Here is a 21,904-nt window from a genome sequence, read left to right on the forward strand (position 1 = left end):
GTGCAAACACGGAGCGGTTGTGTCGGATCAATCGCGGTGGCAATGTAGTGTTCGTTGCTCGCCACAAAGGTATCGCAGCTTTGTGGAATGATTCCACATGATACTCCCCATCGTCGCGGTCGGCATAGCGACTATGGGTCACAAATCATCTCTTCGACCAGAGCTTGACTGTGTTTCAGATGTGTCAGTGACATGGGGTGTCGACATTTGTGTGATCCTAACCCTTTTGTTGTGAACAGGATTCATCGCGACGATCCTCACTCAGCTGTTGACATGGCCTCATCCCAAGCCAGTTGCTGAACATTGCCTTCGAATTCCTGAGGTCTTTGACCAGGCAAAAAGTAGGAGCCACAGACGCGCTGTATGCTGATCAGTATATATGCAGTCTAGATTTGAATACTTCATGTGCTCACCTCCCGCCGCTCAAGAAAGTCCTCGTAGAGATGCAACCACATATCCCTGTCGCGGCAGTCTTCAGTCCCGTCATCTCGTGCGCGACACTTAGGCGTAACCTCGTCTCGCTCTTCTTGCGAAGACTCTTTCCAGGGTTTGGGTAAAGGCCAATCCGAAAAGTGTATGAACTTGGCCTCTTCGTACACCGTGTTAGGGTCCCACGGCTCTTCTTTTGAGCCTAGGTACAGATGGTGATCTTCGTTGCGGAACTCTCCGCTTAGTAGGTCGTAGCGGCGATGTGGAAGGACGGTGCAGTATGAACCATAGAGGTTGTTGACAATCTCCATGTCAAATTCATCTTCGGATCGATTTTGGAAAGCTTCCAGGACTCGGTTCATTTCGAGTTCGGATGGCTGCACAAGGACGAGCTGGGAAGAGAGCGTGGGCTTTTCAGGCAGCCAGTACGCCCGTGGCATGGCGACGGGTGATGGAGGTAGGAGAAACAGCTCGTCCATAGACTGGTCTGTCAGTTAGCATACGTGGTGTTATGGCCTTGGCAGATGGAAGCTCACCTGTAGTACAGTAGCATCTGAGTCCAAGCTAAGAACTCTCTTGTACGAGGTCAGGTTGAAAGCCAGCAGCTTAGTGAAAGAGTCTGACCAGGTATTGTCTTTTTCTTCCTCCGTTTTGAAGTGCTGTACTTCGATCGGCTGCAATACCACGTGGAAGTCGTCTCGTGCCTTCGACAACAGGCGGCCTTCCTCGGTGGTCTCATCGAGTACCCACTCTTGAGGAAACATCATGACGCGCGCCGCTTTGCTTCGAACATTCTGCAGTGATTCGAAGATCATAAGTGAGTTGCAGAGATAGTCGACGGTGGTCACATATTGGCAGTATGCGTAATCTGTCCAGATTGTGCTCTCTGTAGGGGTGATGGACACAGCCTTATTGCGGAACACTTTCCACGGGGTCGCTTCTGGATATCGTTGGAGGTAGTTGCCAGTTTGGGTTGTCATGAAGAGGCAAAGTATGATTAGTGCAGCCAAAGCCAGGATGGGACGCCACTTCGTCCGGGAACAGAGCGCGTGGAGAATCATTTTGGAGCTGTAAAGAGGCTGGTGATTGGATTTTGACGTCTCTTTCCATGCAGTTAGTACAGATCTATCGGTCCAAGGTGGCTGATGCGACGCAGCCTGCGATGCGTCGCGAGTCTGATTGTTAGTTTCCACGGACCACGGTGGTGCCATCTGGGATTTCACGGCGTAAGGCCGTGCCGGACCGCATTGACAAGGTATGCAGGTGGAGAGCAATGCATTCTCTCGACTGCTCAGAGCGACAACGCCTGTTCGTTCCTGCAAGCGCTCACGGAGTTACATTCACGACGACAGGAATTACTTCCCACTTGGTTTTTTCGACACTTCACAGGTAAGGTCTGACATAGAGCAAGATTTGGTGTAACGAAGAGTTATGGTTTGCTGGAGACTCTGAATCGTGGCGTGAGGACGTTTTCGCTTGTTTCGTCCTGTTCGGGATGGTGCAATTGGTGCAACGGCCTAGACAGTGCCTGGAACTCCCTGCTCCTGATCCATGGCATCAACCTTATTCAGGTGAATAAAGCTGTGGGATATCATGATCAATGGAACAGCTTGCGATTGGTCTTGAAAGATATGCCATAGCTCAGCCTGGCTGAGATAAGCCTATACATTCCGGAGTGTTCGAACTCCTTTATTCGCACTGCACCTCTTGTGAGACTTGGATCAATCAGGCCCCGGTATGCCGGGATTGAAGCATACATAATGGACCAAATGCTTTGAACAAGGCAATCAGGCTCAAGGTCGAAGTCAAGTAGGAGACGTCGCTTTCGATTGAGCGTCCGTAAAGACCACCGACAGCCCACGTGTCAGACTGATGCATCAGATGGCGTGCTGGTGACTTTGGCCCATGTTGTGATGAGCCACGTGGATCAGTGGCATCGGGATGCTCCGGGCTCCACCAGGCCTTGGCAAGGCGTGTCAACTTCGTGTCCCTGCTTCTCCCCATTCACATTCACCTCATCTACTCAGGCTCGTGTAGAACCTGTTTTCAAACATCGCGGCGACACGCTTGCCATACCCCGATGCCATCCAGAATTCGACAGCTTCCATGGATCAAGAGGCCTTGAAGCCAACACCTGCACAACTGCGACACTAAGGAGGGCTACAAGATGAGAGACGCTACGATCCAGGCCATAGCACTTCAGGATGACGGGCACCACAAAGAGCTTCGACGCTCTCACCGCTTCCTGCCATCTTACCCAGTCGAACCAGACTTTCCTGCATCATGCGCCCGTCCGTTGGCCGAGTTCAAAGTCGACTTCACAGCGCCTCGTCTTCAGCAACCGTCTCCACCTTTGCTTGATACATCGGACTGTCCTCCACCTTAGCGCAGGTACAGCTTCGCTCCGAACGCAGGACCGGGCCCAGCTGTGCCGATAGACTCGATCTGTCGCTGGTCGCGCTTCCGGGCAGCATCTCAGCCTCGAAATAGTGACCAACATCTGCCAACCACGCAGCTGGCACCTCACTGCGTACTAATGCACGCGCTTCGTCGGTCCAGTTCACCGGCATCTCGCCACGAGCCAGGACGAACGCCTCGTCCGTATATCTGCTCCCCTGCTTCGAGATGTACTCTTCGAGGACGTCTGCGGCATCACCCATGGCAGACGACGTCAAAGGCTTGCCCTCGTCTTCGGCACTCTGGCCATCTTGCAGCACTTCAGCAACGAGTATATGGTCCCATTCCGGCCTGGAGGCCAACTGTTCTCCTTTCCATCGAACCCGCACATCCCAGAGCATACGCCTGCAGGCCATGAAGAAGGCTATCAGGTCGAAATGTAGACCTGGCTCATCATCAAGTCGCTGCTGCTTGAAGAACTTGAGCATCTCCAATCCCGTGAATGCCACCTGGCGACGCCTTCGCTTAGCCGCTCTGCCGACCTGCTCTTGCATCCTCCGTGACATCTCTTTCTGTAGAGCTGTCTGCATACACCATCGCTTTGGCTTGCCCGAGATGCGCCTCTCATCCGCAAGTTGTTCCGCCAGTCGAAGGAATGCCGATCCCGTTTCGAACACCCTTCGCTGATCGAACATCTGCTTTTCACTCCTGAGTCCTCTAGCCTCGAGGCGATCATTGTCCCGAGAGAAGGATGCTGCCGACATTCCTATACCAATAAATAGGCGCCGGGAAAACGTGGCCATGTTGCCTTCTGGTCCTACTTCATGGATAAAGGGTCCCTCTTGACCGGCTTGCTCAAGAAACCAATCCATATCCTTCCATCGTTGCAGGACCAGGTTACCATGCCGACACGCTTTGTACAGATAAGCGGAAGCAAGTATGATCGAGGCATCGTTGGCGATGGAATGCTTGACATGTGACTGCCAGGTGAACACTCTGTCGATCATAATTCCCGACCACGCGGGAAAGGACGTCCATACTTCTGCGGGCAACCAGTTCTCATCTATCATCAGGGTATGCTGGTAGCTCTGATCGTATTTCAGGGCAGCGATGTTCCCAATAAAAGCCTGCTCGAACTGCTTCTTTGCTTCCTCAATGATGGGCAGGTAGAGTGTTGAACGCTGGGCAGTTTGACCAATCTGGGAATCATACACCTGACTCATCACACGATGGGTTCGCGCATCCATCATGCAATACTGGTAAAATGGTGTGTTTCCGCCTTTGGTCAGCTTGTCGATCTCACTGTACAACTGTATCGCGCTGATGAACCACAGGCAAGCCAGATTACCGGCTCCAACCTGGACAAGTCCATACTGAAACTCATTAGAGAAGCCTTTGCAGTCCTTGTGTTCCTTGACCAGCCGGAATAGGTCAGGGAACAAGCGATACAGCAGAGTTCCGAAGGAGGAGAGCGAAAAAACTCCTGGCGGCGTCACTTTCTCTTCGTAGCGCCATTGTTCCTTGGTCGAAGCTCCATTGGCTTTCCGATCCCTTGCGGTAGCCCTCGCAGCGCTGAACAAACCCTGCAGTCCTTTGGTCAAGGCGATGGCCTCTGGACAGAGCATCTGCGTCAGTTCGTTGTCTACTGCTTGACCTTGTTCGACTGAGCTGGTAGCGTACAAGCCTGGCTTGCCATCAGCATCAGTATCCAGGCGAAGGTGGAGAAATGCCAGGACGTCATCAACCTCCGCGAAGCTAGGGTGTGCTTCTGTCAGAGTCTCGTTGGCACATGACATGATCCCCAGGGCAGCCTCGGTGACCATCGACGCGGTGACTGCCGCGATCTTCTTTTCGCCGTACTCCTGCCAGGTGTCCTTGACGAGCGCTCTCATCTCTTGCATATCTTTTAGAAAGCAGAAGAGCACGAACATCTTCTCCTCCTTTTCATCCACCTCAAGTGTCGGCCAGTCGACTGGGACTGCTGGCTGAGTCGGCCGCTTTTTTGGCGCAGTGGCCCAGGCTTCTTCGCATGGCTCTTCAATCTGAAGGTTCTCAAAGAGATTATTCAGAGCCTCTTTTGTCTTGAGCTGGGTGGCCTCGGCATGCTCCGGCAGCGCATGTGCCTGCTTGCCCTTGGTCTTCTCCTTCTTTCGCTTCCGCCTCGCTTCCAACAGGACGGCAAGAACTTTCTGCAAAACCTCGATCATGTGCTGGTGTCCCTTGCAGGCCATATCCTGTGACGCGTAAAACTCGGCGCATACTTCTCGGCCTATGACCACGTCCTGCAGCAACTCCGTGATGTTGCCTGGGATCTCGATCGGCGGCTTCCACGATGAAATGAGTTGGGCATATTTGAGCAGTTCCCCGGTCGACACTTTGCCCCTCGCAGTGGATGCCACGGTCCAGCTGCGTCGGCAGGAAGATGCGGTTGAGACGAGCCAGCGCGTGATGCGATCGCCACCTTCTTTGTACATCCTGTATCGGCCGCCGATTGGCGCATGACTGTCGGTCAACATGGTGATGGACAAAACGCGCGCTGGAAATCAGATGCAAGAATGTCAGCAAGATTTGTTGCACATGCACGATTGAAGAGTGAGCTGCAAAGTGAGGTGCTGGTGAAGTTTCGAGCACTAACGGCTGCACGGGGTCTTTTGTGGAGAAGTTTGTCTTGGCGCACACGGAGTGAATGTGGTCTCCAGCAGCACTGATCTCGATGCAAGCATTGCCTATAACTTGGGCACCGCTCATGGATCGTCCTCACAAGCAGTACACAATGATCACAAAGGGGGCTTAAGACTTTTTGAGCTCTGCGCTTTGGCCTGTACAAGCGCCTCTACATCGAGCACAAAGCACATGCAAAATGGAATCTACAATGAACGCTGCGCGTTAAAGCATTGCACACAGCATGATTGTGAGAGAGCATCATATCGTTCAGATTCTGGAGCAGCTTGTGCCCAGTGTTAGAGTGCTTCAGATTATACCATCACAGGCCACCCATCTGGATCATCGCTCTCGACCTTGTCTCCGGCATCCTCAACATCCTCTACTGTAGCCTGGTGATTGACGATCTCAGTGCGCGTCTCAAACGGAGAGCTGATCTGCTCAATGGCCTGGTCTGATCCTTGATCAGAATCTCTTTTGTCTGCCGGAGACTCGACCTCCTCCGCCCACAGCTCAGGAACGCGGCCTTCAATTAATGCCTGCGCGGCTGTTGTGTAGACGGCACCCTTCTTGGCGATATGCTGCTGCAGTATGCGTCCGACTGTGCCAAGCGTGCTAGATTCCATAGGGAGGCTGGCTATCTCGGCATCGAGCGCTGCTGCCAGGATAGGCGCTGCCAGGAGTCCGTCTACGTTGTACTTCGTGCTTTCGAAGTGATTCAATTGCTCTGCTGTCTCAGCTCGCATCTTGGCGAACAGCTCCGCCAGATCGATCCAGAAAGAAATGTAATCGAAGCCCAGCTCTTTCTCTGCATCCGCTCTCAGCGATTTGAACAGCCGCAGCAGATCGAGGTGGGTGGTAGCGGAAGACTTGTCTGCCTTCCGGCGACCACGACTCAGGGCTTCCTGTTCTTGCTTCTCCGCGAAGATCTTTTGAAGTGTGACCTCAATCCAACCTCCCGTCCTTCTACCAACAGCCAAGTCAGCGTTCACTGTGTCCCGCGCGACTTGAAAGAAGCGCGACGTAGTGTCGAACGTTCTTGACTTCCTGCAGCGGATGCTGTGTAGATTCGTTCGGGTCTTGGGATCGGCAAACATTGAAACAGGAGCGCCTAAGGCGATCGCATACCGGCGGAGGAAGACCGCAATGCTTTCGCCAGGTTTGACATCCTCGACCAACGACCTGTCTGCCCCGTGATGCGACAAGAGCCAATCCATATCTCGCCAGGCAATACCTAGAGTTCCAGCGTGCTGGGCAGCGCGATAGACGTACCCCATCGCGACAACCACGGAGCCTTCGTTGGCAACCCTCAGTCCGGTGGGACATGTTCGCATCTGATGGTGGTCGATCTCTTGGAGAGCGAGCGCAGGCATGTCTCGCCACAGCTTGATAGGCTTTCCGCCTATCCATGACGGTGCAAGCTGTTCTTTTGTTACATTTGCTGCATTTCTCATAGTCTCGACCATTGCGAAATCCTCTTTGGCCAACCTCGACATCCCGGGACCCAGATAGATATCGACCAGTGGTGTAGATGATGTGGCGCTGAAATCGCGATACCTATTCATGACCAGCTTGGTCCTGCTGCTCATAGCTGTCAAAATTGTACACACATCTGGCTTGACCTTTTCCATGTTGCAGTGTATATCCATGTATACCTGGAACATAAAGCTAATGATCATGAACTCCGCCTTACCCCAATCCTGCTCGAGTGCTTCTAGCAGATGCGGCAAATGGTAGTCAGGCTCAACAGCATCACGAGCCTCCAGAACTGCTTGGACAACACTCGGCAATAGGCTGCAAAGAACCTTTGCGAATGGATGGAAAGCGAAGCAGTCCACGGCATTGGTTGTAGGCCATTCTTTGACAAGGCCGTCGGGGTCGCTGCTCTTCGCAAGGACGTAAGCAGAAATATCGTTCCACTCGCGGGCGACGTAGCGCGCCAGCGTGGCGCCATACGGGCACAGGAGGTCTACAATTTGGCCATCCAGCTCTTCTGTGGTGCCGAGTTTGACCAAAATGGGTGTCTGGGTCTTGTCATTGTTACGGAGCTCGACATTCAGGAGCGTCGTGATGGCGGTATCACTACTGAGCGATGGGTGCGCAGCTATCAGCTTGACATGCGCACGTGCCATAAACCCAAACCCTGTCTCTGTCACTAGGGCAGCTGTTGCGTAGCTGAGCTTGTGATGGCAAGCCTCTGTCCAGGTCTCCTCAATGACCTTTCGAATCTCGAACATGCCCTTGAGGAACAGAAAAGGGCGAAGCGAGTCTCTTCCTCCGGATCCGTCTCGAGTGTTGGTGACGCTTTAGGTGGAGCGATCAGGTGTTTGACCTCATTCTTCACTGGTACAGATCTCCATGCTTCCTCGGAAGAATCCTCGACCTGTAGATGCTCGAACAGATTGCGTAGTGCTTCAGCTTTTAGACCTTTCGACCCCAGCTCCTGGTGTGCATCGCTAACATCTTCCCGTGCTGGGCCTTTCTCTTTCTTCCGGCTCCTACGAGCTCCTCTAAGCTTCTCACCAATATCTTCGGGTGCGCAAATGAACGCATCATGACCGGCGTCAGCTGCATTCTGAGCATCATAGAACTCCGCACAGGCTTTTCTGCCGACAACAACATCCTTAATGAGCTCGACTATGTTTCCAGGGATCTCAATGGGTGGTTTCCATCCAGCGATGAGATTGGCGTATTGCAGAAGTTCTCTGGTGGAGATGATGCCGCTTTTGTTCTTTGCTGTCGCGCTGCGTCGACATGCAGTCGCAGTTCCTACTAGCCATCGAGTCACTCGGTTTGTGCCCTCTTTGTAAAGCGCATAGCGGTCGACGAGGTTGAAAGACATGGTAAGTGGGTCCGAGTGGTCGTGGGCTGATGATGCTTGAGCGGTCTTAGATTGCGGCGGGGAGGCAAGTAAGGGTGCACAAGATAAGGCGGCGTGAAAGTCGGCGGCATAAAGTGAACTTGTGCCAGCCGCAAAAGCACTGACCACTCAAGGCTCACCACGGGAGAAAATCTTCACAGCCTTGGCGAAGCTCGAGTGAATGAATGCAAGATTTACAATTCGCGAATGTTTGGCAAAAGTTGGGCTGCCCTTTGTCCTAGAAGGTCTAGAAGTAGCTACGTTTGTATCATTAACGCAAGACAAATGGGCCCCTGCGCCACGGCAGCCTGCATGATGCTTGGCGTGGCCCAGTGGAATGGCTCCAGCACCCAGCGAGATGTTCGATGCCGCACACTCAACTGAGACTATGAAGCCGGATACTGGCTACACTTATACAACTGGCAATGAAGACAAGCGATACTCTGACTGTAAGCTACTACGGCCGAAGATCCTGGAGCCAACTACCAGCCTGATCTCGAGCACGGCTACCATCGCGCTGCGCTATACGGCCAGCTCGAAAATGCACCGCAACATGCTCGCAGTTTCTTCCATCTGAACGCGATGATACACGGCATATGAAGTTCGACGGGGCCCAGAACAATGCTATCAGATCGGCAGTCTTTCCATCCGGTCGACCTTTGGGAAGCGCGGTATCAAAGATGTCGAGTGGCTCCTCTCTGCCGATCGTATAAGTAGCATAGCCTCGTACTGCCGGTTGGTATCCTTCTGAGTTTCGTCGATGTCTCCGACATTGCAGAACCCATCTTCTTGGCATTGGCAAGGCCGACAGGGCCACGTAGCAGTTCTGTGCAGTCCTCCGCATCTTTCGCCCTTACGTGAAGCATGACCATACGGAAGAGGTCAGGGAACAACTTCAGCAATAAGTTCGTGCATGAGTGGTAGAGGCATTCAATGTCGACCGAGATGTTTAGACGACTAGTAGATTTGTTGATGTGTTTCACATGAGCTTCTGGCCAATGGCTTCGAGCGCATCGTCATAGTCAGCGAAACCTGGATGTCGATCCAGGAGCTGAGCGTTTGCGAAGCGCATCACAGCGAAGGCAGCTTCTGTCGTCTCGCTTGCTGAAGTGATTGTGATCTGATCAGCCTTGTAGTCCTACCAGGTCTTTCGCACAAGAGCGCGCACCTCGCGAAAGTCCGCCAGCAAAGCGTAGAGCGCGAATTGGTGGTCATCTTGCTGATCCTCTTGCAGCTCCACCTGAGTTGACTGTGTCTGCGTATTCCTCGTGGAGCTGCTCTCTGGAGGGGCCTTGTTCCAAGGGTGCTCTGAAAGGTCCTCGACCTGTGAATTCTGGAAAAGGTTGGTGAAACCTTCGTCTCTCCGGATGAAGACCGTGAACCTGAATTTGCCAGGTACCATTCATAGCCATGGAGTCCCGAACTGTTCGAGCAGCCTTGTTTAGGGTAGGGCGAACGGAGATGGGTGATACATTCCAAGCCCCGATGCGATAAAACGGCGCTGTTTGAAATAACCCGTGATCTCCCGAGCTGAGGAGGGAGGTTGATAGACCAGGGAAAGATCGTCTTTATCGCGTCATGGCGCCAGACTCACTGGTAACATCAAACATTACCATTGTCACCAACAGACATGCATGATTCGTTCACGATGAGATCGACGCGATGGCCATCGATGGACGCGTGAGTCCTCAAGTCCGGCGTATAAGCAGCTCACGACTGGGCGACGGACGGCATAATGTTTCGGCACGCTGGAAATGATGGGGCGCGGTCATCAAGCTGCAGTTGAGGTCAGGCATGTCGTGTTTCGGGGCTGGGAAAATGTCTTCAAAAGCGCCAGCGGATCATCCGCGGCCCACCGAAAAGCAGCCAGTCCGCAGATCGGAGGTATTATCGCACATACAGCAAGCACGACCACCGCGAACCTCTCCTGTGCTCTCAGCACAATGGCAGCAAATTCAACCCTGTTCGCCAGCATAGCAAAAGACCGCGTAAACGCAAAACAGCCCCCATCCACCGGCGATGACCTGGACGTGGACCGATGTGCCGCTTTGCACAACCAATTACTGCTCTATGGATGGTTCTGCTCGGGGAAGAAGATTTCCGCCATGGAGAAGAGGTCCTGGTGGGGCAAGCATGGCAACGACTCTCTAAAGAAAGTCCTCCGTCCAAAGGTCGTGCGGTACCTCTCGAAAGTCTTCGACGTGGAGAGACATAATTTCTTCTACCATGTCTCCGGCCTGGCCTCAGAAAAGGAAATGCTGCAGCTGGCGGACGTGCTAGAGGATAGCGACCACGGGCCGGTGCACACGGAGAAGTATCGATTTGTGGTGCTGTACAAGACGTCGGAGGCGTTGGTGTCGAAGCCCGCGGGGATTGTGCATGATCAGCAGACGGGGAAGGCGTTGTTGATGCCGACATACCATCACCTGTTTGATTTCAGTAATGCGCATCTGCCGTGGCAGAAGATGGAGAGGATTCTGAGTGCGTATATTGATATGATTGAGGCGGAGAAGGCGGTGGCGATACATGATGAGGCGGGAAAGCATGATGAGGGGATGCACCATCCACGGCAGGAGTTGGAGCAGAATAAGATGCTGGCGAGGTATAAGACGCGGCCGTGGATCTTGCAGCCGTATACGTTGAACGATCTTTACGCGTGTCTGGATATCTGGAGACGACTGGTGCACGGGCTGGAGACACGGGCTGGTGTCGCTAATCCGATCAACCTGGATGAAGAAGATGACGATGAAGAAGATTATGCGCCGCTGTGCTCGAGTACTGCGCTGAACGTGGCTGGCATACCTCAAGGCTTCGCATATCAACTCCTGTCTCACGCACAGCAATCGCAAGTCTGGTTCCTGGCACCTGGTCTCCGATTACCCAAAGTGGAAGAATTCTTACAACAACCCTTCAAGAAAGTGCTCCAGCAATACCCGGAAGAGACTCGTGGTATGAAGATGCCCTTCCTCTTCCTGCGATGTGAAGGTACCGTCACAGCCAAGGAAGGCAAATTCCGCTACCCCTTCTCAACGGTCGAGCGGGTACCCTGCGGTCTATACCTCGATGCCTTCCCGAACGCCCAAAATCCTTTCGAAGATGCATGCCGACTAGTGCTACCTATCAAGCTCGGCAACAACAGATATGCCAGAACCTCCGACTTTCGGCCTATTATCAGGAGTCATAGTGACCTCTATCAGACGGGCGTCAATCCCTATGTCATGCGACACGGCCCCAAGCTGGTGGCGGTGCTCGAGAATTGGCTTGCTCAGGTGGAGTCAGGTCACTGGAGTGTGAACGAGCTTGGTGTCTCTGACGATATTGAGATGTGGAAGCAGGCTGATACAAGGGATAATTGGTGGCGGTACCAGAGCGAGCATTTGTTCGTGTAGAATATGAGGTAGCATCATTGGGGAGTTTTGAATGGGCTTTGGGATTTAGCGATGCATAGTGAGCGATTATGGCGGTAATGGTTGCACGAGAGTTGATAGATTCTGCTTCATAGACTACTTGAGCTCGATCTCCCGACTTTCAAATAAGAGTGCTACGAACAACATAGTCAGCGATAGCGACATGCCGATTGGTACTGCAGCATTCTGCAGATCAGAGGCATGGTCCCACCTGAACAACCAGAGGAAGAAGACCACAATCCCGGGCACGTTAGCCGAGAATCCATAAGCCAGCACGCGAGCAAAGCTACGACGCTCTCGGGCATATATGCCCCAGAAAATCTCCCGGTTGCCATCCTGCATATTGAGCGGAGTCTTCCTCTCCGGCAGACTGGCAACGACTCCCTGGCTATACACACGTCCATTGGGCCTCTACATATGCCACAAATGCCAGCTGTGACACTCGTCGCAGGATTTGTGGAAGCGGTTGCGAAATTCTTGCTCGGATACAGGGCCGCCGGGAGGACTGGGCTCTATGGGACGAGGGATGAAGTCGTAGTCGGTATTGTCCTTCGAGGGGAAGCCAATTCGCCGAGGAGCGCCTTCGTCTTGGTCGCCGAGGGGGTACTTGTGGAACTGTTCACATAATAGTGGCGACGCCAGTACAGTGGGGAAGACTTGCCTCGTAGAAGTCACAGTGGTCATATTGACACATGGAAAACCATAGTCGAAACTATTTGCGAAGCTGTAAGTATCGGGCCTTCAACTCACGGAAGAATTCTGCATCGTTACGCGTGTCATGGGTTTCGATATCGCTGAAGGTCAATGCGGAGCCAGTGCGAACACATAGAAAGACGTGCCGCAACAGCGATGCTGATGTCTGGCAAGATATGTCTTGTTTGTTTGTGGGTTGAATGGTTTGTTGCGGGTGTGGTGCGCTGACGGTAGATTGTGGATCGGGCGCGAGTTGTGAAGCTTGCGAAGGCGGCATGTTCTGTTGGTTTGATGAGGAGTTCCTTGTCCTCGTTGGTGCTGATGCCGGATCATCGAATGCAGCCACAAGGGAGGACCACTCCCCTGAGTACCTTCTCGCCTGGTTCGATGCCGTATGATCCAGGAGTTCGTTGTCCGCTGTACAAGCATAGGATGCTCGAGCTGCTTCAGAGGGCAGATCGATGTGATCGAGGTAGCCCGCTGGAGTCTTCCATTGGATTCTAAGCCATGTCTCCGGTGGACGATGTCTCCGGTGGACGATAGCTTCTAGGCTTGAAAGGCCACCAGTTTCACGTCTCTCGCATGGGTTCCTCAACCCATGCTTTGCAGGTGTCCATGAAGGTGTTACAGCCCGGGAAGGCGCTACTGTGCATTTCCATCAGCGTGACAGCATCCTTTGGCACGAAAGACAGCTCATAAGCTACAGCGAGCATGGAATCTTCCATGCTTGTGGCGCCGTCAGCCCTTCGTGCTTCTTCTTCAAGGCGGCTCAGAAGGATCTGTCTATATATGCCAAGTACGGAGAGGAAGAGGGCGTCCTTGTACCTCATGTAGGCATCACTCCGAAGAATCAGCTTCTGCACGATGCCAAAGTCTTCCTTCGATAGCGTGGCTCCTTCGTTTGTATCAAGGGTCGAGAAAATGCTGGTAGCCTGACCAATGTCCCCCCGAATGCGCCCATTGGCTCTGCGTCTTAGCAGCTTCACCGGAATATGGAATTCATGAGGTATGAGTTTCGCCGAGGCTATCACTCGGCACAACCAAGCAACATCAGCACTGTCCGTTGTGAGCAGCTCCGTGGTGAGATCAAGTTCATAGGCCTGTACAAGCCTGTTGATGCTGTCGCGGAGCTCAGTCATGTCCATCCATGGGTCCATCGCTGTCGCCGCCTTTTCCAGCAGAGACAAGGTTCCGTGAATTCCATCATGGCGAAAGCAGACTTCCGCATACTCTGCGATTCGCTCGACGAGAGACGTGTCATTTACCGCCCTGCCCACGCCGGTGGCAAAGGCGTTTGCCAGACCCAGTTCAGATCCGTGACGAATCTTATGGGCGCCCGAGGCACCAAAGTAATCTCTTTCAGCAGCACGCCTTCCAGCAGCGCGTGATCTCTCCGCGATGCTGCTGCGACCGGGGACAGGGCCAACGCGCAGCCTAGCATCCGCAAAATGATCAATGTGAGGCCGCACCACAAGCTTGCCAGAAGTATAGGTGCCTCTGGTTTCCCCTGTGGCTTTGGCTGGTTCTCCGAGTATGGACGGCTGTGCCGACTCATCCTCCTTGAGTCCCTGCTCCGAGCTGTCGTCTTTTGAGTCAGAATAATATCCAAGTAATCCCGGCTGCAGCAAATCCTCCTGAGGTGGGATCGGGCGCGAGGCTTGCTCAGTTCTACGTGCAGGCCGAGAGATCCTGTCCTCTTCATCCGAAGCCATGCTTGATGATGCACGAGTTCCAAGGCTTAGGGGATTCGGCCCGTCATGAGATGGCGAGATTTCCGTTTGCTCGACGGACGAGCCTTGCTGATGAGTCTTTGACAAGCCGCTAGTATATGTGTTTGTGTCCGGTTTTGCATGTGCGGGCTTTCCATCCACAATTTCTCGCCTTGATGGGATCTTATGCGCGAGTTGTTCGCTTGTAGGATATCTGAACGAGTATGCCATATGCCCTCTTGCCGATCGCCCAAGAGCCTCATCACTAACCCGAGGGTCTTCACTCCGATGCTCTCGGAGCGTGTCTCATACTGTCATAAAGGCGTTGTCCCCGAACGACGGCTCTCCGGGCGAATCTGATCGTGATTCTACCTTTTTCTTCTCCACATCACAGTCCTCTCGAGCCGAGATTGGCTGCGTAGGCCGCACAGTCCTGGATTCAGGTATGGAGACCGTGCCTCCGGTGTCCTCTCCGTCCGGAGCCATGGTCGATCTTGCACTAGTTCCAAGGCTCGGGCGACTCAGCCCATCATGAACTGGGAAATGTAAGGAAGTTCAGTTAGAGACGCCTTGATGAGACACCTGAGACGCGTCCAGGGCGCTGATGGCTTCTGGCTGCTTCGTTGGAGACATTTTTGGCTAACATATCTTACCTCTAAACAACTCGAACGTGCCTTGCCGAGGCTTTGAAGTGGTCCTGGCGTTTGTGCTTGTATCCAGTTCTGGAGTATCAATTCGCGAATCAGGGCTGTATGGGGGTCAATGTCTTTACCACCCACCATCTATGTGGACAGGCTTCTGCTGAGGTAGAGGTGCGCGGCGCACATGCGCAGCTGCACGTGCGGTGTGCGGAGAAGAACAGAAATAGAAGAGGTGGTCAAAGATTCGAAGGGGATGAGGTTCTAGAGGTATAGTAGCAGGCTTGGACGATCCTTGAAAGTACAAGTACGTACTTTACGCTACACGGAGCCCCATTGCTAGGCGCATATCAAGCACATCGTGAGCCTCCCCACGCGAAATGCGGCTGACTGTGCTGCCAGCGCCACTTTCCGTAGTTCCAAACGCCTCGCTGTAATCGCATCTTCAAAATCATGTCCTGTCGTATCATCATCGCATCGCCAATCTCTGTCTGCTTCACGCCTAGTTCCTCGGTCTTCCGTGACCCCCATCCCTACGTTGTCCACCACCTCGCCTGCCCCGACTCCTGAAGTTCCATCTACCAGCACCCCTGTCTCCACGCTCCCAACTCTCCCTGCTCCTCTCCATCTCAGCATAGAACTCATTCTCCCTCTCCTCCTGCTCCGCCTTCTCCACCTCGGAATCCTTCACCTTCCTCACCTCCGGCTTCTTCGGATTCAAATCCTCATCCTTGATCCACCTCGCATGGGCACCATGCTCGCAACACACGACTCGATCCGCCAGTGGTGGGTTCTTCCTCCCGTTAGGACAGAAGCCCGCCAAGTAGTATGGACATAGCTTCTTGTGCTTGATGTGGCGGAGATTGCAGTAGGGTCCGAGTGGGCAGAAGCCGCGGGCGTAGTGTGGGCAGGCGGGGCGACGGAGGTCGGAGGTGGGTGGGACGTGGAGGTAGGTGCAGTCGTCGCCGTTGGGGCAGATGCCGTAACGGGAAAATTCCTTGCATTCGCGTTCGTCGCGGAGGTTGAAGGTGTGTGCGAACTCGCAGGATTCGGCTTTCTTGCAGAGGCCGCGTTGGTAGTGCTTGCAGATCTAGGTGAGGGTGTTAGGGACTGGACAGGAAGTGCATTGTATTTGGATGGTATGTAGCATGTAGATAGTTCGTGATATATGACAGTAGATAGTCTCGACCCTCTCCTGCACTTGCGAAGCATCCAACCGCTATGATGCGATCCGTATCGTGGTCCCTGGGCTTGTGGGTGTGGGTGTGGGTGTGGGTGTTGGGGACGCTGGGGAAGTGTTTACATACGAGATGCGGTACGCCAGAGCGCTCGCCTTGTGGAAGATAGTGACGGTATGGACAAGTGACACCTCTTGGACACGACTTGCCCTTGGAGTCGATGAAGTCCTGACAGTTCGGTCGTGTGACTTTCGAGGGCGCGCCGAGTGTGGGTAGTGTGCCTTTGAGGTGGTTGTCGAATGTGAAGGATGTCGGGGTGTATGTCTGTGGATTCAGGACCTGGTCGGCGAGTGTTGATCGCGTGGTGGTGGTGGTTGTCGCCATGTTGGTGGTGATGTCGACGCGTGGTGTAGTGGAGGGAAGGAGGTGAGTTCTTGAAGTGGGTTGAAGTTGAAGGTGAAGCTGTTCTTGATTGGGAAGCTTTCGGCAGTCTGGGACCTGGAGACCGAGAAGGTGCACCGTGCATGCAGGTGTGAGCATGGGCCAGGTGAGTGAGATTGCTGCAAGGTCACTCTTTACTAGCACCCTGGTCTGTCTGCCGCCATCTCACATGCACCGCAAGTTATCAGTCTTACTGTCGAGCCACAGCTACTCGGTACGACCACCCTCGTACTATCACCAGATCCTCACCGTCTTGTTCTTGTTCCGCCAACAGCGCACGGGCGGTGGCGGCAGGAAGCGAGGCGACTCCACAATCGCGGGAGCAGTAGCAGCAGGGTGGTGCTGTCAGCGTCAGATGCCAGGGCCTACTAGTCATCTGTTGATTGCATTACATCAACAACACACTACCTGGGTATTCGCCTCACTAATTCCACCGCTACTGTCTCCAACACAAGCTGAGCCTCTCCCCAGTCACACACTCGCTCTGCACGCATCAGCCCAGCTGGAAAGCCCGCGACACCTCCACCTCCACCTTCACCTCCATCTCCATGATAATGCGCAGCCGGCCTCCGCAGTGACCCCAGCCACGAAAACCCACCCTACACCCATCCACCACCGACAAGATGGTCTCCGAGAAGATCTACGACCTGTGCCGCCCTGTTCTCGACAATGACGATCTGGAGGAAGAGGCGAAGACGGATGCGCTCGAGGATCTGCTGAGCAGCGAGCCCACATCGCTCAAAGGCCGAGCTCTCGAAGATGCGGTCCTGGGCGTTATGTGGCAGTGGAAGACCGCAAGTGACAACAAGAAATCGCCACCGCCAGCACGAGCAGCGAACATTGTGCGCTCGCGATCGCCAGCACCGTGGATTCAGCGCGCAGCAACGCCCACCCCCGGCACAAGCTCACCTCGAGCCTCCACGGCCACACCCTCTGTGCCGCCTGGCTTCGGTCTAACACCGCCAGCACTCGCCAGGACAAAGTCTCAGACTGTCGGATCGCCTTTCTCCTCGCCGAAACCCTCACCGCGACTTCCTTTGGCGACACCCGTCATACCCCACAGCCCGCGACTGAGTGCCTACCAATTCAGCGACTCGTCTCCCAACACAGAGAATTATGGCGACTATGGCAGCGACACCGTAGACTGGCTGGTCAACGACGATGCGAGTAGCAACACCAGCTTTGGTGACTCGGGCTTTGCCAACTCTTCCGAGTTCATGACGCCCTACACGGCGCAGATGAGTACCTACGATATGCTACGATCAATTCTGCAGGACAACAAGAGCGATCAAGAGCTAGAACAGATCTTGGAAGTGAATGGATACGATCTTAGCCACACCGTCAACTCGCTGATGGGGGCGCAAGGCATGAGCCCCGATGCTATGGCTGCAGCGATACAGGAGCAGCAGGAGCAAGCGCGCACCTTTCTGATAGGCAAGAGCATGTCTCCGTCATCGCGACCAGTCACGCCAGCTGGACAGCAGAAATCGCCGACCGTCTGTCGCTACTGGCTAGCAAGTGGACAGTGCGCTCGCGCAGACTGTCGCTTTGCGCACGAGGTCCAGAACCACATCTGCAAGTACTGGCTTCAAGGCAACTGTCTTGCAGGCACAAGCTGCCTCTTTTCACATGATCCTTCCATAATGTTGCAGCAGATGAACCTCAGCCAGAGCGGCGCGGCCACTCCGCAGCACTTTGCACCCAACTTTCAGCTCCAAGACTACGACAGCTTTCCGGCGCTTCAGCCGACGACTAGTAATCCGTATGAAGACAGCGAAAGTGTAGATCCGAGTACCCTAGATGCAGCGCTACAACAGCAGCAGCAGACATTCGCTCAAGTTCCGCCTGGACTGTTCCCTTCATTTGTTCCTACAGGACCGAGGCATGGCAGCCGACCCAGTTCACGGCCTACAAGCAGACACACCTCTCGCGCAGTGACACCAAGCCAGCAGGTCAACTTTCAGGACGACGAGGCATTTCCATCTCTTGGCTCCGCAGCTAACAAGCCAGTCGGCACACGCCATCACGGCAAGAGAGGTGGACATGGTCACCACAATCACGGGCCGCCCGTTCAACAGCCAGGCAGCCTCGCTGATGTGGTCCGCATGTCACCCTCTCCTGGTCCGGTGAACGCCCGTGATGCGATGCGACGAGGTTTGAGGAACAATCGTTCTTTCACATCCACCCGCGAGAACTCGGCGGCAGCCATGGCTATCCCCGCACCACGTGAGATCCCATGGCTCGAGACTGGCGACAAGGTCAACAACTCTTACATGAAAGCTCGGCAGGAGGCATTCAAGCATGGCGGACTTCGCAACAAGTTCCTCCAATCCGCTGCTCAGGCATGGAATCGTAACGATGCTCGTGGAGCGAAAGCACTCTCTTTACGCGGTCAGAATGAGAATGCCCTAATGCGCGAAAAGCACCGCGAGGCAGCTCGTGCGCTGTACGAGGAGCGAAACAAGAACCTGGCTGCTGGTACTGGCAGCAAGGAGCTTTACGTTGATCTCCACGGACTCCACCCAGATGAAGCCGTTCAGTACCTATCTGACTGCCTAAGAGAGCAGAAGTCTAGCTCGCGACCGGTCTACGCCATTTGTGGTACTGGTCACCACTCGAAGAACGGTAAGGACAAGGTCGGCAAAGCTATCCGCCAATTCTTGAACGAGTGGCGATATGCGTTCCGGGAGTTCTCAGTACCAGGGGATCGCAATAATGTTGGCGGAATCCTAGGTATAGATGTAAGTGGCTTACCGAAACGATGTACGACTAAGTGACTAACATCTTTGCAGCCCACATCCTTCGACAAGGACACCGCAACGAGAAAGGCAGAGGATAGCGCTGTTGCATTGGAGGAGACAGCCAACAAGGACACCAAGGTAGTCACGGCCACGGAAGATCCACGCAAGGCGCCGCCACAACGTCTCGCGAATGTTGAGTTCAGTGATGAAGACGGTAGTTAAGACCTGATAATGCAGCAAATCAAAAAGAAATTCTCAACAACAACGACTCCCAGCTATTGCAGAATAAAATAGGTACGCTAATTGCTTCCTAGTCGCATAAGGAGTGCTAGAGCTCCCTGAGTAGCTACCTGAGCTCCCCGAAGAAGGACACCATCCTCTCGTGAAATCTCTTACCCGAGGAAAATCACAAGCCAGGCTGAACAAGTGCCACAGACGATGACCACCACCGCCACTGATCGCTCCGACGGGCCAATGCATGAAGGATGCAAGATCGGGGCCCCGAGCGACTTCATGGGTGCAGGTGCTTTCTAGGTGTGGACCAGTGATGGGGATCACACCATGATACGTGTAAGATCTTACCGGTTGCATCTCTGCATGTTTAGTGTGGATACGAGGCCGATCTGCGGGTCATCTGGCAGAGCAGTTGCAGTTGCATTTTATAGCTTTGAGCCATGGGAGGAGTGCTGGATGTTGGGGGCTATGGGTCTTGCTACAACAGTGCAGTCTTGCACCACTCCCGGCCAATGTGTGCGGCTCTACGACGTGGTGAAGGTGCTGTGTAGTGATGGATGGAGGCGCGGATGGGAGGTGGTGTAGCTTCGTTGAGGTCTGCTGGCCTGTGAGAGGGTGGTGTGTACACGGAGACGGTGGGGAGGGCACGATGCACGATGCAGGATACTCTAGCGTGAGCTGCTTCGTTGCTGCTGTGTTGGGTGGGTGTTGAGCGTTGGGGTAGGAGCTACAGGGAGGTACGGCGTGGAGAGGTGGGTGTCGTTGAACTTGATTGTGCTGGATTACGGCATGTTGGAGCCATGGATCCCATTCGCGAGCTCGATGTTGCTAAGTCAGAGGCATATAAACCCTTCAATTCCCCGCCACCGATGGGGCTCTATTTCAGAGATCAGAACATCTACCCAGTTCCACCTGCCAGCACCAGGAGATTCTATCCTACACACTCGACAAACTCACCAAGCCCTCAAGCCCATCATGTCCGACTGGATCGGCCCCAACATGTACCACAGGGTGAGGGTGAGGGTGAGGTCAAGGGGCTTTATGGATGGGATCATTATGACACACTCGCTGAACGCTTGAGGTCTCTGGAGCCGATGGGGTATTGTATGTATGTGCGTTGGAAGGAGGACATCAGGCATGGGTCAGAGATCATTGATCTACGAAATGAGCGTGGGAAGAAATCGCGGTCATTACATCAGTGGTCTATGGCTTCGTACATTTCGCTAAACGCTCCAAGATGCGCAGAACACAATTCCAAATGTCCCTGTCTCCTTTCATCACGCTTTCTCAGCGAAGCGGCTCGCCACTTTGCCTGTCACCATTCGTTGCGGCCTCACTCTGGTTCCTCCCCTCCTCAGCCTGATTCTGCTGTACCTTGTCCTGGTCCGCATGCTTTGCGGGGTCAAAGACATAGATAGAAAACTCAAGTCCCACTGTCCTCTTAATGAACACCGGCAGCCTGCTCCAAATTTGCGGCGGCATTGGAATGAGAATGCTGGTATCATGCAGATACTTCTCATACTCCGGCCATCCTGTCACTTTCTCGTACCGCTTCTTCGCGCCAGGCCGCTCTTGCAGCGTCAAGCCGGATACGAACATGAGCAGCACTGTGAGGAAGATGAAGCCCACGCATGAAGCGTAGAGTGCGGCGTACGCGCCTGTTCCTTTGGGAATTGTTCCGTAGGCTGGTGGCGTGACAGCGATCATGTAGATCGAAACCTGCGTGAGGATTTCGCCGGCGTAATTGGGATGGCGGCTGTACTTGAAGAAGCCCACATTACAGACCGCGCCAGGTTGCTTGCCTGGTCCCTGCTTGAAGCGGTACTTCTGAATGTCCGAGATTGCTTCCATGGAGAAAGCAGCGACGAAGAAGATTATCGCGATGATGTCGGTCGCTTTGCCGAAGGAGGGTTGGCGGTATTGCAGGATGTTGGGTGAGTTCAACAGTGTTACGGGCAGAGAGACGGTCCAGACCCAGAACATCTGAAAGACCCAGAATCCGAGGAAGGGGAAGAATTTGTCGCGTTTGTCATCGAAGCGGTCATCTTTGCCGGTCTTCAAGATTCTGAATAGCAGGAACCCTGACAATCGTGCCGCCCAGAGCATTATCATCAGGGATGTGATGATCTGGCGGGCGTTGGTGGAGCCTCCCATCGCTAGGGTGATGATGGCCAGAAGGACGAAATTGCTACCGCCCATGAAGTCGGTCAATTTGTCGAACTTGAAGCTGAAGGCGAAGGCGAAGCCAATGAGTTGGTAGGCGACTGTTATGAGGAATGTTATGGCTAGGTAGTAGTTGTCCAGCACATGGACTGGGTCGTGTATAGGCATGGTGGCGGTGGTGTGAGCTTTCGCTCAGGCCGTCTTTTTGAAGGGGTTCTTGGGTGTATGTTATCCTCTCTGATGGGACACGGGCACGTCTACTGCTCTTCTAGACGCGATGTAGTTTCCAGTGTTGTGGTCCCGATGCCTCGCCCCGGGAATGCTGTCAGATTAATGGTACAAGAGGCAGTGGG

General features: G+C 54.0%; 11 protein-coding genes across 11 annotated transcripts; 2 read left to right on the top strand and 9 right to left on the bottom strand.

Moving 5' to 3' along the window:
* Positions 1-257: 257 nt before the first annotated feature.
* CLAFUR5_08704 (Glucose N-acetyltransferase 1) lies at positions 258-1,640 on the bottom strand (the record flags this gene model as incomplete). Its single annotated transcript, XM_047907852.1, has 3 exons — positions 258-359; positions 414-911; positions 966-1,640. The coding sequence occupies 3 exons, from the start codon at positions 1,638-1,640 to the stop codon at positions 258-260; spliced, it is 1,275 nt and encodes a 424-aa protein (XP_047759849.1).
* A 1,107-nt stretch (positions 1,641-2,747) lies between these two features.
* On the bottom strand, positions 2,748-5,342 carry CLAFUR5_08705 (uncharacterized protein; the record flags this gene model as incomplete). The annotated part of the gene is made up of 1 exon (XM_047907853.1): positions 2,748-5,342. One exon carries the CDS (start codon positions 5,340-5,342, stop codon positions 2,748-2,750), a length of 2,595 nt encoding a protein of 864 aa, XP_047759848.1.
* Positions 5,343-5,757: 415 nt separating this feature from the next.
* Positions 5,758-7,619, bottom strand: CLAFUR5_08706 (uncharacterized protein; the record flags this gene model as incomplete). The annotated part of the gene is made up of 2 exons (XM_047907854.1): positions 5,758-5,773; positions 5,821-7,619. The coding sequence occupies 2 exons, from the start codon at positions 7,617-7,619 to the stop codon at positions 5,758-5,760; spliced, it is 1,815 nt and encodes a 604-aa protein (XP_047759851.1).
* Positions 7,620-7,642: 23 nt separating this feature from the next.
* CLAFUR5_08707 (uncharacterized protein) lies at positions 7,643-8,329 on the bottom strand (the record flags this gene model as incomplete). Its single annotated transcript, XM_047907855.1, has 1 exon — positions 7,643-8,329. The coding sequence occupies one exon, from the start codon at positions 8,327-8,329 to the stop codon at positions 7,643-7,645; it is 687 nt and encodes a 228-aa protein (XP_047759850.1).
* Positions 8,330-9,326: 997 nt separating this feature from the next.
* CLAFUR5_08708 (uncharacterized protein) lies at positions 9,327-9,749 on the bottom strand (the record flags this gene model as incomplete). Its single annotated transcript, XM_047907856.1, has 2 exons — positions 9,327-9,485; positions 9,516-9,749. The coding sequence occupies 2 exons, from the start codon at positions 9,747-9,749 to the stop codon at positions 9,327-9,329; spliced, it is 393 nt and encodes a 130-aa protein (XP_047759847.1).
* Positions 9,750-10,290: 541 nt separating this feature from the next.
* On the top strand, positions 10,291-11,736 carry CLAFUR5_08709 (uncharacterized protein; the record flags this gene model as incomplete). The annotated part of the gene is made up of 1 exon (XM_047907857.1): positions 10,291-11,736. The coding sequence occupies one exon, from the start codon at positions 10,291-10,293 to the stop codon at positions 11,734-11,736; it is 1,446 nt and encodes a 481-aa protein (XP_047759846.1).
* Positions 11,737-11,850: 114 nt separating this feature from the next.
* CLAFUR5_20262 (uncharacterized protein) lies at positions 11,851-12,438 on the bottom strand (the record flags this gene model as incomplete). The annotated part of the gene is made up of 2 exons (XM_059463098.1): positions 11,851-12,142; positions 12,197-12,438. 2 exons carry the CDS (start codon positions 12,436-12,438, stop codon positions 11,851-11,853), a joined length of 534 nt encoding a protein of 177 aa, XP_059318943.1.
* A 578-nt stretch (positions 12,439-13,016) lies between these two features.
* Positions 13,017-14,159, bottom strand: CLAFUR5_08710 (uncharacterized protein; the record flags this gene model as incomplete). Its single annotated transcript, XM_047907858.1, has 1 exon — positions 13,017-14,159. The coding sequence occupies one exon, from the start codon at positions 14,157-14,159 to the stop codon at positions 13,017-13,019; it is 1,143 nt and encodes a 380-aa protein (XP_047759324.1).
* A 1,137-nt stretch (positions 14,160-15,296) lies between these two features.
* On the bottom strand, positions 15,297-16,356 carry CLAFUR5_08711 (mRNA 3'-end-processing protein; the record flags this gene model as incomplete). The annotated part of the gene is made up of 2 exons (XM_047907859.1): positions 15,297-15,884; positions 16,102-16,356. 2 exons carry the CDS (start codon positions 16,354-16,356, stop codon positions 15,297-15,299), a joined length of 843 nt encoding a protein of 280 aa, XP_047759325.1.
* A 680-nt stretch (positions 16,357-17,036) lies between these two features.
* Positions 17,037-19,376, top strand: CLAFUR5_08712 (Polyadenylate-binding protein-interacting protein 7; the record flags this gene model as incomplete). Its single annotated transcript, XM_047907860.1, has 2 exons — positions 17,037-19,154; positions 19,206-19,376. 2 exons carry the CDS (start codon positions 17,037-17,039, stop codon positions 19,374-19,376), a joined length of 2,289 nt encoding a protein of 762 aa, XP_047759323.1.
* Positions 19,377-20,675: 1,299 nt separating this feature from the next.
* On the bottom strand, positions 20,676-21,719 carry CLAFUR5_08713 (uncharacterized protein; the record flags this gene model as incomplete). The annotated part of the gene is made up of 1 exon (XM_047907861.1): positions 20,676-21,719. The coding sequence occupies one exon, from the start codon at positions 21,717-21,719 to the stop codon at positions 20,676-20,678; it is 1,044 nt and encodes a 347-aa protein (XP_047760032.1).
* Between the last annotated feature and the right edge of the window lie 185 nt (positions 21,720-21,904).

This window comes from Fulvia fulva, chromosome 3 (assembly GCF_020509005.1).
Source record: "Fulvia fulva chromosome 3, complete sequence".
Classification (NCBI taxonomy): domain Eukaryota; kingdom Fungi; phylum Ascomycota; class Dothideomycetes; order Mycosphaerellales; family Mycosphaerellaceae; genus Fulvia; species Fulvia fulva.